Source organism: Octopus bimaculoides, chromosome 13 (genome assembly GCF_046866305.1).
Source record: "Octopus bimaculoides isolate indiv1 chromosome 13, ASM4686630v1, whole genome shotgun sequence".
NCBI lineage: Eukaryota > Metazoa > Mollusca > Cephalopoda > Octopoda > Octopodidae > Octopus > Octopus bimaculoides.
Genome location: NC_142940.1, coordinates 53968764 through 53989254, shown reverse-complemented (window position 1 = coordinate 53989254; position 20491 = coordinate 53968764). Strand labels below are relative to the sequence as shown.

The 20491-nt window shown below is 34.0% G+C and overlaps 1 protein-coding gene across 8 annotated transcripts in view; it reads right to left on the bottom strand.

Annotated features, from left to right (window-relative positions):
* Positions 1–20491, bottom strand: part of LOC106872664 (uncharacterized) — a 79775-nt gene that overhangs the window by 15097 nt on the left and 44187 nt on the right. For 5 of the 8 annotated variants that reach the window (XM_089361781.1, XM_089361780.1, XM_089361785.1 and 2 more), the window contains 13 exons: positions 19877–19960; positions 17628–17747; positions 16871–16954; positions 14623–14742; positions 13898–13981; positions 11649–11768; positions 10872–10955; positions 9198–9317; positions 7888–8007; positions 5858–5884; positions 5199–5222; positions 3236–3256; positions 1869–1886 (listed from right to left, as the gene is read on the bottom strand). In XM_089361781.1, the coding sequence (XP_089217907.1) occupies positions 1869–1886; positions 3236–3256; positions 5199–5222; positions 5858–5884; positions 7888–8007; positions 9198–9317; positions 10872–10955; positions 11649–11768; positions 13898–13981; positions 14623–14742; positions 16871–16954; positions 17628–17747; positions 19877–19960 (1026 nt within the window). The remainder of the gene's footprint in view (positions 1–1868; positions 1887–3235; positions 3257–5198; positions 5223–5857; positions 5885–7887; positions 8008–9197; positions 9318–10871; positions 10956–11648; positions 11769–13897; positions 13982–14622; positions 14743–16870; positions 16955–17627; positions 17748–19876; positions 19961–20491) is intronic. The other 3 variants (XM_089361784.1, XM_089361787.1, XM_089361786.1) reach the window with 3 other exon arrangements.

Sequence of the window (20491 nt, the reverse complement as noted above, 5' to 3'; positions counted from 1 at the left end):
TAATATCAAACCTGGGAAATTCTATCCCTTGAATGGAAATCGTGACCAAACCACATTGTCTGGGTTCAGTCTCACTGTGTGACACCTTATATTTCTTTTTTTGCCATGCACTCTGCCTGCCTTTACCTCTTATGCAACCTATACACCCGCATGTCATCTCTTTCTCAGATTTTCCTTTTGTCTGCTGTAATATTGCCATTATGCTGCTCTTCCTTCTCTTCTGTACTATCAATCATTATCTACACCCTCATACCAACTTCCAAACTCATGTATCATTAATCATTCCTCCATCTTTATCCACCAACTAAACCTACCACTTACAACTACTTCCCACATTCATCCAAGTAACAAGTAACATCCAATAATCCAAGTGATTATTAATTTTTTTTTTTTGTACTACAATATATGTCAATGTGAATACCCGTCAGAGTGTAAGTATCTTGAGAGAAAAGCTGAACATTAGAAGCATCAGTTGTGGCGTGCAAGAGAGATGATTGCGCTGGTATGGACATGTGGTGAGAATGGATGAGGATAGCTGCGTGAAAAAGTGCCACACCCTAACAGTTGAGGGAACCCGTGGAAGAGGTAGGCCCAGGAAGACCTGGGCTGAGGTGGTGAGGCAAGACCTTCGTACATTGGGCCTCACCGAGGCGATGACTACTGACCGAGACCTTTGGAAATGTGCTGTGCGTGAGAAGACCCGGCAAGCCAAGTAAGATCGTTGCCAGTGCCCCTGGACTGGTTCTTGTGCGGGTGGCACATGAGATGCACCATTTTGAGCGTGGCCGTTGCCAGTACCGCCTGACTGGCTCCTGTAGGATTTTCGAGCGAGATCGTTGCCAGTGCCCCTGGACTGGCTTGTGCGGGTGGCACATAAAAGACACCATTTCGAGCCTGGCCGTTTTTGTGCGGGTGACACGTAAAAGCACCCACTACACTCTCTGAGTGGTTGGCGTTAGGAAGGGCATCCAGCTGTAGAAACTCTGCCAAATCAGACTGGAGCCTGGTGTTGCCATCCGGTTTCACCAGTCCTCAGTCAAATCGTCCAACCCATGCTAGCATGGAAAGCGGACGTTAAACGATGATGATGATGATGATGAATATAATTTTTCTACAACCAATTTATTTTCTTTTACTATTTATCATTTTTCACTATCACCATTTATTTCCAAATTAACACCAGTTTATTTCATCTACTTTACCACATCTCAACTTGTTCAAATTCATTCCTTGTTTCTTATTGCAACTTACATAGTGCCTTTGTTTAGTTTTCATTGTAAATTACATAAATTATCTTGCATTTCTTCATCAACTTATGATTGAAAATAAGAATGAATATAAAAACATACAAGTGTGCATGTACATGCAAGCATTACATGTACATATGCATGTACACTGAGAGCACATACATGAAAAACATTTGAATCCCTATTTTGTGCATCAGTTTGTATGTGTGTGCAGGGATGCCACACAGGTGTGCATACGTATGCGTATTAAAAGAAGGCTTCTGAAAGTTGGCAAGAGTATCTATATAGGCATGCAAAAGTATTTAATATTTGTATCAGCTTGCACATATTGGTGCTTGCAAATGAGCATGCATGCACACATCTATGCAAGTTCATGAATAAATGCATGTGTGTGTGTTTGTGTATGTGTGTGTGAATGTTAGTTGATAATGGATACATACTCATAAAAGAGAAAATATTAACATCACAGACACTAACAACAAACAACACAAATAAATATTCTCACAATATACAAACACAACAAACATATAACACTGGCAATACAAATACACACACAATCACAATGTACCCAGTCACAATACACAACATGCATAATACTTAAAGGAATATATCGAAACTTACACAAGACCTTGGTTTTAGCTAAAAAATAAAAACAAAAAAATAAATTAGACTTTCAATTGATAACAGTCACACACACACACACACGCACACACACACACAAACACAGGGAAATGGGCATGCAGTTACATTTATTAGACAATTTTTGTCCTACAGTAGTGACTGTTATTTCTTATTTGCTTGCTACTAGAAATTATGAAAGATGGCTAATATTTACTTCAAATTTTGCTTTTGTTACTTTTATTCAAACCTCCGAAACCCACACGCAACCAATGGCTCTGATGCTCCCCCACTATTCCTGCTCATGATCAGAGATACACATATTGGAAGCCATTATGGAACATGCTCAAGTGGCTAAGGTCAAGCAACTAACAAGCAAATATTTGGTATAGAAAAGAATATTTTCTATAACAATATCTCTGCTCTAGTAACTCACCCCTGTATCTGTCTGAAATATAACTGGATAAAGGTCAGTTTCAAAACATTGATGTCAAAGTCACAAAAGCAAAGTTTGAAGGGAATAGTGGTCATTTCCTTTGCTTTCTAGACAGAAGCAAATGAGAAATAACACTTACTGACCAAAGACAAAAAAGAATTGTTACACAGTGTTACGTATACAAGCAAATTGCACTAAAAAAATTGTGTGAATGCAGGAAATAAAAAGAAAATAATAAACAAATTGCATAGAGAACAGGGGGAATTGAGAATGTAAAGACTATGACCCACGTCTAAGGACTGGTGCACATGCATCAAATATGATCTACACATGAAGCTTGTGATTCACATCTAAAGGCTGCAATCCAGATTGGAAGAATGTGATCCACATCTGAAGACAGTGATCCATCATGTCAGAAGAATGTGTTCCACACCTGAAGAATGTGGTCTACACCTGAAAAATGTGATCCACATCTGAAGAATGTGGTCTACACCAGAAGAATGTGATCCACAGCCAGTTATTGTTTGGGTGGCTGTGACAGCCACTGAAAGGTCTCCCCTCATTTTTGTGCCCTTGGGTGTTAGAACACCCAATTATACATTAGCAACATACTGGAGCATGCAAATGAGCATGCATGCACACATCTATGCAAGTTCATGAATAAATGCATGTGCCTGTGTGTGTGTGTGTGTGTGTGTGTGTGTGTGTGTGTGTGTGAATGTTAGTGAGAGTTGGTAATGGATACATACTCATAAATGATGTAAAAATATTAACATCACAGACACTAACAACAAACAACACAAATAAATATTCTCACAATATACAAACACAACAAACATATAACACAGGCAATACAAATACACACACAATCACAATGTACTCCCTCAAAACACATAACATGCATAAACACTTAAAGGAGTATATCGAAACTTACGCAAGGTATCATCGGGTGTAACTAAAAAATAAAAACAAAAAAATTAATTAGACTTTCAATTGATAAATTGATAGCAGTCTCTCTCTCTCTCTCTCTCTATTTCTCTCTCTTACACACACACACACACACAAACACAGGGAAATGGGCATGCAGTTACATTTATTAGACAATTTTTGTCCTTCAGTAGTGACTGTTATTTCTTATTTGCTTGCTACTAGAAATTATGAAAGATGGCTAATATTTACTTCAAACTTTGCTTTTGTTACTTTTATTCAAACCTCCGAAACCCACACTCAATTCATGGCTCTGATGCTCCCCCACTATTCCTGCTCATGATCAGAGATACACATATTGGAAGCCATTATGGAACATGCTCAAGTGGCTAAGGTCAAGCAACTAACAAGCAAATATTTGGTATGGAAAAGAATATTTTCTATAACAATATCTCTGCTCTAGTAACTCACCCCTGTATCTGTCTGAAATATAACTGGATAAAGGTCAGTCTCAAAACATTGATGTCAAAGTCACAAAAGCAAAGTTTGACGGGAATAGTGGTCATTTCCTTTGCTTTCTAGACAGAAGCAAATGAGAAATAACACTTACTGACCAAAGACAAAAAAGAATTGTTACACAGTGTTACGTATACAAGCAAATTGCACTAAAAAATTGTGTGAATGCAGGAAATTACAAAAAAAATAATAAACAAATTGCATAGAGAACGGGAATTGAGAATGTAAAGACTATGACCCACGTCTAAGGACTGATGCACATGCATCAAATATGATCTACACATGAAGCTTGTGATTCACATCTGAAGGCTGCAATCCAGATTGGAAGAATGTGATCCATCATGTCAGAAGAATGTGTTCCACACCTGAAGAATGTGGTCCACACCTGAAAAATGTGATCCACATTTGAATAATGTGATACTGACCAAAATAATGTGATCTGTGTTGAAAGGTTGTAATCCAAATCTAAAGCTGAGTATAATACAGAGAGACAGTCTGTAACTTACAAGGGGAAGGTGGAGCACTTGTAAATAAAAAAGAAAGACACATACTATCACAATAAAATAAGGTGGATATGTAATGAAAGATAGTAACTTCAGAATATTCAGAGAAGTAATTAAAACGTATTTCAAACAATATTTGAAATGAAAACTTAAATATCATTTACATTTGAAGTAGACGAATGTGTTTAATGTTAAATTCCACATCGGCCCTGGTTGAGTAGACCTATGATTAAAGGTCTTGTCTTTGAAAACATCAGATCTACATTATCCAATCAGCCTTTCGTTTTCCAAGACAACTGAATGTGATGACCAATAGATTTCACTGCCATTTTTAGCTGGTCAGTCAACCACAAAAATCCTGCCCTGTTCCCTCCTACATAAATATTAGGTGAAACACAGTTCATTCCTTCAGACTAAATGGAAACTAAATATATTCTAAAACTCGTTGGGTTGTCATGTAAATTGTAGAGGTTTTAACCTTAATCCTCTCCGACATTCTTAAAAGAGAGAAGACACATTGAGCAATGTAGCCCAGGGTATCCAATGTCTAAGATGATTAAACATCATCATCATCATTGTTATTAAAGTCCGCCTTCTGTGCTAGCATGGGTCATACTGAAGCTCGGGTAAATTTAATAAAAGAAAGCCAAAATTTAATCTTTAAACCATTGCTGTCACAATAAAAGCTGGAATATATCATAGATTCTCGATATGTGTCGCTAAACAAGCCTTTACACAGTTTCTCATTTTGCTATTCCTATAAAGAGACACCACCATCTAAAAAAAGAGACAAAGCATTCAATTCCAAAATAATGTGTGAAGACAAAAGAGAGAATTGCAAAGGATTCTGTGTCTTTGACCATAAATCTATGTCATTAGAACTTACTCACAGCCAAACAACAACAAAGAGAACATGAGAAAGGGTTATAATAACAAAAGAAACACTCATACTTTTTATCTTCTTCACAGGATCATCTGAAAAACCAAAACAAAAGAAAAAAAACAATTAGGAAATGAAAATATAATCTATGCAACAGCATATTAAAGTGTGTGTGTGTGTGTGTGTGTGTGTATAAAAGTATACCAGTACAACTTGACTGGCACATGAAAAGCATCATTCGAGTGTGGTCGATGCCAGTGCCACCTGACTGACACCTCTGCTGCTGCCATGTAAAAATCACTCTTCAAGTATGTTTGTTGCCAGTGCCACATGACTGGCCCCCATCCTTGTGGAATGTAAAAAGCACCCACAACACTCTCGGAGTGGTTGGCATTAGGAAGGGCATCCAGCTGTAGATATCCTGCCAGATCAGATTGGAGCCTGGTGCAGCCTCCTGGCTTGCTCATCCTCACTCAAACCATCCAACCCATGCCAGCATGGAAAGTGGACGTTAAATAATGATGATGATGATGATGATGACGACAAGATATGCGTATGAAACTATGTATGCATAAATTTGATACCTACATAAATTGTGTCTTTTAACATATGACAGGATTGTCATGAATGGAGGGCTTTTAACCATAAATCTATTTGATTAGGGCAGACTTGCAACAAAATAACAAAGAGAACATGGTAAAGGGATAATAATACTAAAATAAATTCATACCAGATGAAGGATAGAATTTCCCATTATCTGCAAAACCAAAAAAAAAATATTAGGAAATGAAAATATAATCATGTAATCAGTTCTAATGAATGGATGAGTGATAAGAATGAATACATATATATACATATATGGATTTTGGTATGTGCAAAAACATATGAAATTGTCAATGTGCATGTAAATGTATGTATACACATGTACAAATGTGTATGAATCTATGTATATGTACTTATCATAAATATGTACATATATGTATACACACATATATACACATATGTATATGTATGTCTATATGTATGCATATATGTGCATCTGTAAGACAACCTCCCAAGGACTAACTACATTTGATACATCTTCTAAATCTCATAAGTCTGGAAATAATTAGCAACCCATACAGGCAATAGAAACTATAATCTAAGATCAAATGATACAAAAAGGTAAACAAGGAGATAGTGGTGACCCCCAGAATGCTGAGCGTCCAACAATATATTAAACCCCAGGGGAGTGGGATGTCATAGGAATAAAAACACCAGCAAATCTAGGAAGCATCAAATATGTTGGTGTAACTGTCCCTTTGCTTATAACACAAAAGATCCTATTACAAGGACCTTTAATAACCTATCAGAGAGAAACTTCTCCCTTCAACATAGATATTACATAATCTTTGATAGAAAACCATTAAATCATATTATTCTGTGACCCTGAATTTGGAAACTTGTTGTAGTTGCATTTAATAAGTACAAGCTAAATAACTCGTAACACTACTCCCCACCACAACCACCACCACGAACTCTGTTTGCAAATGTGAGAAAATTAAGCCCCAAGCTTCAAGGCATAGTACTTTGAGTCTCATAGAAATAGAAGCTAAGATTGAGTCTTCCAGTGGGCAGTCAAGGGTATTTCCCACTGCCGCTGACTCTGATACTACCACAACCCCCATAAATGAGTCAGATACTAGAGCCAAACCTCTCATCACACCCCTGTCAGGTACTACAGATAATTACTGTCAATTACCTGTCCTCCTAAACACAAGTATAATATCAAACCTGGGAAATTCTATCCCTTGAATGGAAATTGTGACCAAACTAATGTGCTGTATGAGTGTTTGGTACATTCTGCTTCTATCACTAGACCTTACATCAGAATGATTACTAATCCTGTGAAGCTCAAAATCTCAACCCATAGACATGCTCCTTGTAATGATAGTCTGAAATCCTATATCTTCTTAGCTGAACATTTTCACTCGCTCAATTCCCAAATGGTCGGCTCTGGTCAAAGCCCAACCTTGGTAGCAAGATATTTTGCAAACTGCATCTTCTTGAAGTTCTGTCTGTGGAATAATTGTAACAGACTAACTTTCTATTAATGTAAGTATATATTAAGATTTACATTCAAGAACTTTACAAGAAAGAATGCATAATTTATTTTAATGAAATTATTTACTCATTCCTTACTTTTCATTCACTTCACTCTATTACCACATTTTCATTTTTTATTTTTCTTAATCTTACTTTATATAATATTGTGCTACTACATAGGGTGTCCTGAAATTAAGGCAACCGGTTACAACATTCACTAACTATAAATAAATGTGATAAAATATGAAAATTATACATCATTATAAAAGCTTACTGTGTCATCTTTTTATTTCAAACTAAATAAATTCAGGTTTATACATTAGATAAAGGCTATACACCGAAATACATTCATAACCCCCACACAAAGGAGGCAAAAGTAATACAACTATAGCAAAAAGGCTTAACAATAACCAAACAACATTATAAACAAGGCCATGTATTCTGACAAAAATAGACAAATCTGCCTCTAAACATATATTATTTTCTTCAGAAAGTGAGAGGGCACATGGTATACATTGACTAAATCTTACAGTGTCCCTATAAAATACACGGTAATCAGGCCTAGGATATTGTCATCACAAATGTATGGAATGAGTAGCTGAAATAGGCATGATATAATGTAAATAACAACTGAAAAATAAAAGTACATCAATTCAGTTGAACATTCACCCTCACCTTCTTGATTCTTCTTCTTATCAGCTCCATCATTTCCTTTCTTGCCTTGTTCATTTCCATTTTCTTCCTGTTTGCATTCTCGTTCTTTTGCTGAAGCTTGTCCTATTACCCCAGTTGTTTCTGAAGAAATATTAACATAATAACCATTAGGAATATACAGTATAATGCTCAAAGTCATGAAAGTGTTGTTTTACTCTAGTTTTACCCATTCAGTCTCAGAATATGCCAACTTAATAAGTGATATGTACCATAAGAATTGTGAGTGAATTCGCAAATATATAATGATTCCTCATACACTTTTGTTTTCTTTCTTACACTTATTTTAACATGGAGGCTCTAACAAAATCATGAACAAATTGTAACATTGAAAATAACTCGTAAAAATAATTGTGAGTTCAGTAAACAGTTACAAGCATGCAAGAAAACTGTTTCTTAATGACTGGAAAACATGTAAACAGTAGAAACAATCTCCCCAAAAGCACATCTGTGAGGAAGGATGGTGATGATGATAAATTTTGGAAAATATCCCATACTTCGCATTGGTGTTCCATCAATGTAAAACCCAAATGTGCCAGTCCTGAGAGAAATTGTTAAAATGGTATGCTCCGTTTTCAGCAAAGAGATTGAGAACAGGTCAGGCTTTACAGCTGAATGAAATACTAAAGGTTATAGTGAAAGCTATGTGTATCTATATTACAAAGTAAATATATGTACAAATATATTGAAATATGTACATATATACACAGAATTGTGTGTACAAGTGTAGGTGTGTAAGTGTGACTGCTTTTCTGAAACTTTGTATTGAATTCACTTGAGGGTTGCAAGGGGATAATACCCTCATAAAAGCAATGAAATTCATGTCTAATGTTCTGTAAGAACATGTCTGGCCATGAAAAGTATTGTCTCATCTAGAAATATACTTAGCTTATTCTTTTCTACACACACACACACACATGCACACACACACACACACACACACACACACACACACAAACACACACACACACATGCACACACACACACACACACACACACACACACACACAATCACATTATAAACAAGGCCATTTATTCTGAAACAAATAGTAGCCAAATCTGCCTCTAAGCATACATTATTTTCTTCAGAAAGTGAGAGGGCACATGGTATACATTGACTAAATCTTACAGTGTCCCTATAAAATACAAGGTAATCAGGCCCAGGATATTCTCAGCACAAATGTATGGAATGAGTAGCTGAAATAGGCATGATATAATGTAAATAACAACTGAAAAGTGAAAGCACATCAATTCAGTTGAACATTCACCCTCACCTTCTTGATTCTTCTTCTTATCAGCTCCATCATTTCCTTTCTTGCCTTGTTCATTTCCATTTTCTTCCTGTTTGCATTCTTGTTCTTTTGCTGAAGCTTGTCCTATTACCCCAGTTGTTTCTGAAGAAATATTAACATAATAACCATTATGAATATACAGTGTAATGCTCAAAGTCATGAAAGTATTGTTTTACTCTAGTTTTGCCCATTCAGTCTCAGAATATGCCAACTTAATAAGTGATATGTACCATAAGAATTGTGAGTGAATTCGCAAATATATAATGATTCCTCATACACTTTTGTTTTCTTTCTTACACTCATTTTAAGTTCATCTTGGCTTCATATAGTCCTTGTTGAGTTAAACTCTTCCTTCAGTATGTGGGACTGAGTGGAGTGGTAATTAGGTTGTAGAGTGAGTTGTGATAAAGAAGTGTTTCGAAAAATCTGTAGCCAATTACAACTAACAAAAACTGTCTAAAAGTGAAAACCTAAATCAAACACATAACAATTGCAATTGTAGAACACTTTTATCCTGACCTCAAGAAAGAAACTGTTGCTCAAGAAATATCGTATACTGTGCACAAGTAACTTGGAAGACCCTCTTTTTTTTAAATTCTCCTTTTTATATTGTTTAAAATTTTTAAATCGATTTTTTAAATTAAATTTTGTTCCCACTTTTATACATGAGTATATAGACACTTTTTATGATGACCCACTTTCACACATATCAATAAACCTAAGATAATATATAAAATACCCATGTTTGAAACAAAATTGAAGAAATATTTATAAACACAGCCCACAAACTCTGCCTCCAAAAAACACAAAGGTTAAAACTTCTACATATTACTCAAGTTGCTTCTAGAACAATTAACCCCAAGAAAGAAACATACAGATCAATAAGGGCAATGAATGCAAAGAATGAAGCAGATTTAGGATGGGGCGTTATATTTTGATGATGAACTTATCTGCATGCAAACTGACATTTTTGTGCAACACTACAAAAGAATTTCTAACTGTGCTTACTCTTATAAATCAGATGTTAAGATACCTTGGCCTTTTTAGAGGTTTCTTCCTTTTATACTCATCAGACTTATTGTCTAAACTTCAAGTCATACACTTTTTGATTAAACCTAATAACAGATAATTTCACCATATAAATTATCTTCTTATCCCCATTTGTTCTCACACCTATTTTTTACACACTTTGACTATGAAATTTGGATTAATCTATCAAGTCATCCCATAAGTTCTGCCTGAATTTTGAATAAAGAAAACAAGTGATCGAATGTTATATTTAATTGAAATTTAATCATTAATGTACTTTCCCTGACTATCTATCACTTCCTTCCATCTATTTACAAGCTTTTTATTCCCATCAATGTAAAACACTTTTGATTTCAAAGTGAAGAACTCTGAAATGTCAGTTTCAACCTCCTCCTGTCTTGCAAAAGTTATGTTCACCAATTGATTCTGTAAACTATTACAGGGAGATTATTACATTATTTATAAATATTCTAACACCTACATACACACACAAATACACACACACACACACACTCATAAACAAGTCTATACATTAATCTTTTTAGGATTTCTCTACTTGTGAAAAATAGAAACCAAGTCTACCTCTAATCATATATTATTTTCTTCCTGAATTTGAAGAATACATACCTTCTTGATTTATATTTTTTTGCTCTGTGCTTTGTTCTCTATTTTCCACATCTTCAAGCATTGGACATGTTTCTTCCTCAGGTCCTAAGAAAAAATATACAAAAATAATAAAATAAACAAGTATATATACAGTAAAATGTAAGATAGTATGTGGACATGATTTTACTACCAACCACATAGCTTCTGGTTCAGTCCCTCTGAGTGCCAGCTTAGGAAGGGTCTTCTAGGGTAAGCATAGTCAGTGCGTTTGGAAGATGGAAACTGAACAATGCTTATCATATACGTATTTACAATTTCTGATGAAAGAGTATCAGGACTGTTGTTATCGTAGCAGAGCTAAAGTATATAGAGTGAAGCTGCTTGGCAGAGATTGACTGTCAACTCTGTCATTCATGTACACTAAGTTATAACATTCTCACTCACTTCCATTGCTTCAAAGTAAGACATGTAGTGTGTAGTGTGCACACACACACACACACACACACACACACACACACACACACACACACACAATCACATTATAAACAAGGCCATGTATTCTGAAAAAAATAGTAGCCAAATCTGCCTCTTAAGCATACATTATTTTCTTCAGAAAGTGAGAGGGCACATGGTATACATTGACTAAATCTTACAGTGTCCCTATAAAATACAAGGTAATCAGGCCCAGGATATTCTCAGCACAAATGTATGGAATGAGTAGCTGAAATAGGCATGATATAATGTAAATAACAACTGAAAAGTAAAAGCACATCAATTCAGTTGAACATTCACCCTCACCTTCTTGATTCTTCTTCTTAACAGTTCCATCATTTCCTTTCTTGCCTTGTTCATTTCCATTTTCTTCCTGTTTGCATTCTCGTTCTTTTGCTGAAGCTTGTCCTATTACCCCAGTTGTTTCTGAAGAAATATCAATAACATAATAACCATTATGAATATACAGTGTAATGCTCAAAGTCATGAAAGTGTTGTTTTACTCTAGTTTTGCCCATTCAGTCTCAGAATATGCCAACTTAATAAGTGATATGTACCATAAGAATTGTGAGTGAATTCGCAAATATATAATGATTCCTCATACACTTTTGTTTTCTTTCTTACACTCATTTTAAGTTCATCTTGGCTTCATATAGTCCTTGTTGAGTTAAACTCTTCCTTCAGTATGTGGGACTGAGTGGAGTGGTAATTAGGTTGTAGAGTGAGTTGTGATAAAGAAATGTTTCGAAAAATCTGTAGCCAATTACAACTAACAAAAACTGTCTAAAAGTGAAAACCTAAATCAAACACATAACAATTGCAATTGTAGAACACTTTTATCCTGACCTCAAGAAAGAAACTGTTGCTCAAGAAATATCGTATACTGTGCACAAGTAACTAAGAACATGACACCAAATACTAAATCTACATATATAGGCTCTACAACAAACCAGTTCAACATACAATATAACCAACACATGCACACTTTTTGAAAGCCAAAAAGAAAAATGATACATTACTCAAACATATATGAACATTAAAATCAAAAATACTCCATTTAGCATAATCTCATATGCCCAACCATATCAAGGTACCAACAATCCTGCCAACTTTGTACTAATGATTCCCACAGCATTCTCAGATTCAGGAACCAAATTCTGAACTGAAACTCTGAACTGATGTCTTTATGCAAGTCCAAAATTGAAAAGACATTAAACCATTTTAAACCAATAATATTTTCTAATGGCTAACCATGTAAATATCTCACCAATCCCTCTCCTTCCACCTACACCATAAATTATCCTGGTAATATACATAAAAAAACATTTTTACACTTTTACACTAAACAGGTGCTGTAGAAATTATCTGAAATTTTCCCTATCTCCAACCAAATTCCTAACAAAAGATTTTCTTTTATAAGTTCAAAAACTGACATACACACATATAAATATATATCTGTATGCAAGCAACTTGGAAGACCCTCTTTTTTTTTAAATTCTCCTTTTTATATTGTTTAAAATTTTAAAATCGATTTTTTAAATTAAATTTTGTTCCCACTTTTATACATGAGTATATAGACACTTTTTTATGATGACCCACTTTCACACATATCAATAAACCTAAGATAATATATAAAATACCCATGTTTGAAACAAAATTGAAGAAATATTTATAAACACAGCCCACAAACTCTGCCTCCAAAAAACACAAAGGTTAAAACTTCTACATATTACTCAAGTTGCTTCTAGAACAATTAACCCCAAGAAAGAAACATACAGATCAATAAGGGCAATGAATGCAAAGAATGAAGCAGATTTAGGATGGGGCGTTATATTTTGATGATGAACTTATCTGCATGCAAACTGACATTTTTGTGCAACACTACAAAAGAATTTCTAACTGTGCTTACTCTTATAAATCAGATGTTAAGATACCTTGGCCTTTTTAGAGGTTTCTTCCTTTTATACTCATCAGACTTATTGTCTAAACTTCAAGTCATACACTTTTTGATTAAACCTAATAACAGATAATTTCACCATATAAAATATCTTCTTATCCCCATTTGTTCTCACACCTATTTTTTACACACTTTGACTATGAAATTTGGATTAATCTATCAAGTCATCCCATAAGTTCTGCCTGAATTTTGAATAAAGAAAACAAGTGATCGAATGTTATATTTAATTGAAATTTAATCATTAATGTACTTTCCCTGACTATCTATCACTTCCTTCCATCTATTTACAAGCTTTTTATTCCCATCAATGTAAAACACTTTTGATTTCAAAGTGAAGAACTCTGAAATGTCAGTTTCAACCTCCTCCTGTCTTGCAAAAGTTATGTTCCCCAATTGATTCTGTAAACTATTACAGGGAGATTATTCCATTATTTATAAATATTCTAACACCTACATACACACACAAATACACACACACACACACTCATAAACAAGTCTATACATTAATCTTTTTAGGATTTCTCTACTTGTGAAAAATAGAAACCAAGTCTACCTCTAATCATATATTATTTTCTTCCTGAATTTGAAGAATACATACCTTCTTGATTTATATTTTTTTGCTCTGTGCTTTGTTCTCTATTTTCCACATCTTCAAGCATTGGACATGTTTCTTCCTCAGGTCCTAAGAAAAAATATACAAAAATAATAAAATAAACAAGTATATATACAGTAAAATGTAAGATAGTATGTGGACATGATTTTACTGAGTGCCAGCTTAGGAAGGGTCTTCTAGGGTAAGCATAGTCAGTGCGTTTGGAAGATGGAAACTGAACAATGCTTATCATATACGTATTTACAATTTCTGATGAAAGAGTATCAGGACTGTTGTTATCGTAGCAGAGCTAAAGTATATAGAGTGAAGCTGCTTGGCAGAGATTGACTGTCAACTCTGTCATTCATGTACACTAAGTTATAACATTCTCACTCACTTCCATTGCTTCAAAGTAAGACATGTAGTGTGTAGTGTGCACACACACACACACACACACACACACACAATCACATTATAAACAAGGCCATGTATTCTGAAAAAAATAGTAGCCAAATCTGCCTCTTAAGCATACATTATTTTCTTCAGAAAGTGAGAGGGCACATGGTATACATTGACTAAATCTTACAGTGTCCCTATAAAATACAAGGTAATCAGGCCCAGGATATTCTCAGCACAAATGTATGGAATGAGTAGCTGAAATAGGCATGATATAATGTAAATAACAACTGAAAAGTAAAAGCACATCAATTCAGTTGAACATTCACCCTCACCTTCTTGATTCTTCTTCTTAACAGTTCCATCATTTCCTTTCTTGCCTTGTTCATTTCCATTTTCTTCCTGTTTGCGTTCTCGTTCTTTTGCTGAAGCTTGTCCTATTACCCCAGTTGTTTCTGAAGAAATATCAATAACATAATAACCATTATGAATATACAGTGTAATGCTCAAAGTCATGAAAGTGTTGTTTTACTCTAGTTTTGCCCATTCAGTCTCAGAATATGCCAACTTAATAAGTGATATGTACCATAAGAATTGTGAGTGAATTCGCAAATATATAATGATTCCTCATACACTTTTGTTTTCTTTCTTACACTCATTTTAAGTTCATCTTGGCTTCATATAGTCCTTGTTGAGTTAAACTCTTCCTTCAGTATGTGGGACTGAGTGGAGTGGTAATTAGGTTGTAGAGTGAGTTGTGATAAAGAAATGTTTCGAAAAATCTGTAGCCAATTACAACTAACAAAAACTGTCTAAAAGTGAAAACCTAAATCAAACACATAACAATTGCAATTGTAGAACACTTTTATCCTGACCTCAAGAAAGAAACTGTTGCTCAAGAAATATCGTATACTGTGCACAAGTAACTAAGAACATGACACCAAATACTAAATCTACATATATAGGCTCTACAACAAACCAGTTCAACATACAATATAACCAACACATGCACACTTTTTGAAAGCCAAAAAGAAAAATGATACATTACCCAAACATATATGAACATTAAAATCAAAAATACTCCATTTAGCATAATCTCATATGCCCAACCATATCAAGGTACCAACAATCCTGCCAACTTTGTACTAATGATTCCCACAGCATTCTCAGATTCAGGAACCAAATTCTGAACTGAAACTCTAAACTGATGTCTTTATGCAAGTCCAAAATTGAAAAGACATTAAACCATTTTAAACCAATAATATTTTCTAATGGCTAACCATGTAAATATCTCACCAATCCCTCTCCTTCCACCTACACCATAAATTATCCTGGTAATATACATAAAAAAACATTTTTACACTTTTACACTAAACAGGTGCTGTAGAAATTATCTGAAATTTTCCCTATCTCCAACCAAATTCCTAACAAAAGATTTTCTTTTATAAGTTCAAAAACTGACATACACACATATAAATATATATCTGTATGCAAGCAACTTGGAAGACCCTCTTTTTTTTTTAATTCTCCTTTTTATATTGTTTAAAATTTTAAAATCGATTTTTTAAATTAAATTTTGTTCCCACTTTTATACATGAGTATATAGACACTTTTTATGATGACCCACTTTCACACATATCAATAAACCTAAGATAATATATAAAATACCCATGTTTGAAACAAAATTGAAGAAATATTTATAAACACAGCCCACAAACTCTGCCTCCAAAAAACACAAAGGTTAAAACTTCTACATATTACTCAAATTGCTTCTAGAACAATTAACCCCAAGAAAGAAACATACAGATCAATAAGGGCAATGAATGCAAAGAATGAATCAGATTTAGGATGGGGCGTTATATTTTGATGATGAACTTATCTGCATGCAAACTGACATTTTTGTGCAACACTACAAAAGAATTTCTAACTGTGCTTACTCTTATAAATCAGATGTTAAGATACCTTGGCCTTTTTAGAGGTTTCTTCCTTTTATACTCATCAGACTTATTGTCTAAACTTCAAGTCATACACTTTTTGATTAAACCTAATAACAGATAATTTCACCATATAAAATATCTTCTTATCCCCATTTGTTCTCACACCTATTTTTTACACACTTTGACTATGAAATTTGGATTAATCTATCAAGTCATCCCATAAGTTCTGCCTGAATTTTGAATAAAGAAAACAAGTGATCGAATGTTATATTTAATTGAAATTTAATCATTAATGTACTTTCCCTGACTATCTATCACTTCCTTCCATCTATTTACAAGCTTTTTATTCCCATCAATGTAAAACACTTTTGATTTCAAAGTGAAGAACTCTGAAATGTCAGTTTCAACCTCCTCCTGTCTTGCAAAAGTTATGTTCCCCAATTGATTCTGTAAACTATTACAGGGAGATTATTCCATTATTTATAAATATTCTAACACCTACATACACACACAAATACACACACACACACACTCATAAACAAGTCTATACATTAATCTTTTTAGGATTTCTCTACTTGTGAAAAATAGAAACCAAGTCTACCTCTAATCATATATTATTTTCTTCCTGAATTTGAAGAATACATACCTTCTTGATTTATATTTTTTTGCTCTGTGCTTTGTTCTCTATTTTCCACATCTTCAAGCATTGGACATGTTTCTTCCTCAGGTCCTAAGAAAAAATATACAAAAATAATAAAATAAACAAGTATATATACAGTAAAATGTAAGATAGTATGTGGACATGATTTTACTACCAACCACATAGCTTCTGGTTCAGTCCCTCTGAGTGCCAGCTTAGGAAGGGTCTTCTAGGGTAAGCATAGTCAGTGCGTTTGGAAGATGGAAACTGAACAATGCTTATCATATACGTATTTACAATTTCTGATGAAAGAGTATCAGGACTGTTGTTATCGTAGCAGAGCTAAAGTATATAGAGTGAAGCTGCTTGGCAGAGATTGACTGTCAACTCTGTCATTCATGTACACTAAGTTATAACATTCTCACTCACTTCCATTGCTTCAAAGTAAGACATGTAGTGTGTAGTGTGCACACACACACACACACACACACACACACAATCACATTATAAACAAGGCCATGTATTCTGAAAAAAATAGTAGCCAAATCTGCCTCTTAAGCATACATTATTTTCTTCAGAAAGTGAGAGGGCACATGGTATACATTGACTAAATCTTACAGTGTCCCTATAAAATACAAGGTAATCAGGCCCAGGATATTCTCAGCACAAATGTATGGAATGAGTAGCTGAAATAGGCATGATATAATGTAAATAACAACTGAAAAGTAAAAGCACATCAATTCAGTTGAACATTCACCCTCACCTTCTTGATTCTTCTTCTTAACAGTTCCATCATTTCCTTTCTTGCCTTGTTCATTTCCATTTTCTTCCTGTTTGCGTTCTCGTTCTTTTGCTGAAGCTTGTCCTATTACCCCAGTTGTTTCTGAAGAAATATCAATAACATAATAACCATTATGAATATACAGTGTAATGCTCAAAGTCATGAAAGTGTTGTTTTACTCTAGTTTTGCCCATTCAGTCTCAGAATATGCCAACTTAATAAGTGATATGTACCATAAGAATTGTGAGTGAATTCGCAAATATATAATGATTCCTCATACACTTTTGTTTTCTTTCTTACACTCATTTTAAGTTCATCTTGGCTTCATATAGTCCTTGTTGAGTTAAACTCTTCCTTCAGTATGTGGGACTGAGTGGAGTGGTAATTAGGTTGTAGAGTGAGTTGTGATAAAGAAATGTTTCGAAAAATCTGTAGCCAATTACAACTAACAAAAACTGTCTAAAAGTGAAAACCTAAATCAAACACATAACAATTGCAATTGTAGAACACTTTTATCCTGACCTCAAGAAAGAAACTGTTGCTCAAGAAATATCGTATACTGTGCACAAGTAACTAAGAACATGACACCAAATACTAAATCTACATATATAGGCTCTACAACAAACCAGTTCAACATACAATATAACCAACACATGCACACTTTTTGAAAGCCAAAAAGAAAAATGATACATTACCCAAACATATATGAACATTAAAATCAAAAATACTCCATTTAGCATAATCTCATATGCCCAACCATATCAAGGTACCAACAATCCTGCCAACTTTGTACTAATGATTCCCACAGCATTCTCAGATTCAGGAACCAAATTCTGAACTGAAACTCTGAACTGATGTCTTTATGCAAGTCCAAAATTGAAAAGACATTAAACCATTTTAAACCAATAATATTTTCTAATGGCTAACCATGTAAATATCTCACCAATCCCTCTCCTTCCACCTACACCATAAATTATCCTGGTAATATACATAAAAAAACATTTTTACACCTTTACACTAAACAGGTGCTGTAGAAATTATCTGAAATTTTCCCTATCTCCAACCAAATTCCTAACAAAAGATTTTCTTTTATAAGTTCAAAAACTGACATACACACATATAAATATATATCTGTATGCAAGCAACTTGGAAGACCCTCTTTTTTTTTTAAATTCTCCTTTTTATATTGTTTAAAATTTTAAAATCGATTTTTTAAATTAAATTTTGTTCCCACTTTTATACATGAGTATATAGACACTTTTTATGATGACCCACTTTCACACATATCAATAAACCTAAGATAATATATAAAATACCCATGTTTGAAACAAAATTGAAGAAATATTTATAAACACAGCCCACAAACTCTGCCTCCAAAAAACACAAAGGTTAAAACTTCTACATATTACTCAAGTTGCTTCTAGAACAATTAACCCCAAGAAAGAAACATACAGATCAATAAGGGCAATGAATGCAAAGAATGAATCAGATTTAGGATGGGGCGTTATATTTTGATGATGAACTTATCTGCATGCAAACTGACATTTTTGTGCAACACTACAAAAGAATTTCTAACTGTGCTTACTCTTATAAATCAGATGTTAAGATACCTTGGCCTTTTTAGAGGTTTCTTCCTTTTATACTCATCAGACTTATTGTCTAAACTTCAAGTCATACACTTTTTGATTAAACCTAATAACAGATAATTTCACCATATAAAATATCTTCTTATCCCCATTTGTTCTCACACCTATTTTTTACACACTTTGACTATGAAATTTGGATTAATCTATCAAGTCATCCCATAAGTTCTGCCTGAATTTTGAATAAAGAAAACAAGTGATCGAATGTTATATTTAATTGAAATTTAATCATTAATGTACTTTCCCTGACTATCTATCACTTCCTTCCATCTATTTACAAGCTTTTTATTCCCATCAATGTAAAACACTTTTGATTTCATAGTGAAGAACTCTGAAATGTCAGTTTCAACCTCCTCCTGTCTTGCAAAAGTTATGTTCCCCAATTGATTCTGTAAACTATTACAGGGAGATTATTCCATTATTTATAAATATTCTAACACCTACATACACACACAAATACACACACACACACACTCATAAACAAGTCTATACATTAATCTTTTTAGGATTTCTCTACTTGTGAAAAATAGAAACCAAGTCTACCTCTAATCATATATTATTTTCTTCCTGAATTTGAAGAATACATACCTTCTTGATTTATATTTTTTTGCTCTGTGCTTTGTTCTCTATTTTCCACATCTTCAAGCATTGGACATGTTTCTTCCTCAGGTCCTAAGAAAAAATATACAAAAATAATAAAATAAACAAGTATATATACAGTAAAATGTAAGATAGTATGTGGACATGATTTTACTACCAACCACATAGCTTCTGGTTCAGTCCCTCTGAGTGCCAGCTTAGGAAGGGTCTTCTAGGGTAAGCATAGTCAGTGCGTTTGGAAGATGGAAACTGAACAATGCTTATCATATACGTATTTACAATTTCTGATGAAAGAGTATCAGGACTGTTGTTATCGTAGCAGAGCTAAAGTATATAGAGTGAAGCTGCTTGGCAGAGATTGACTGTCAACTCTGTCATTCATGTACACTAAGTTATAACATTCTCACTCACTTCCATTGCTTCAAAGTAAGACATGTAGTGTGTAGTGTGCACACACACACACACACACACACACACACAATCACATTATAAACAAGGCCATGTATTCTGAAAAAAATAGTAGCCAAATCTGCCTCTTAAGCATACATTATTTTCTTCAGAAAGTGAGAGGGCACATGGTATACATTGACTAAATCTTACAGT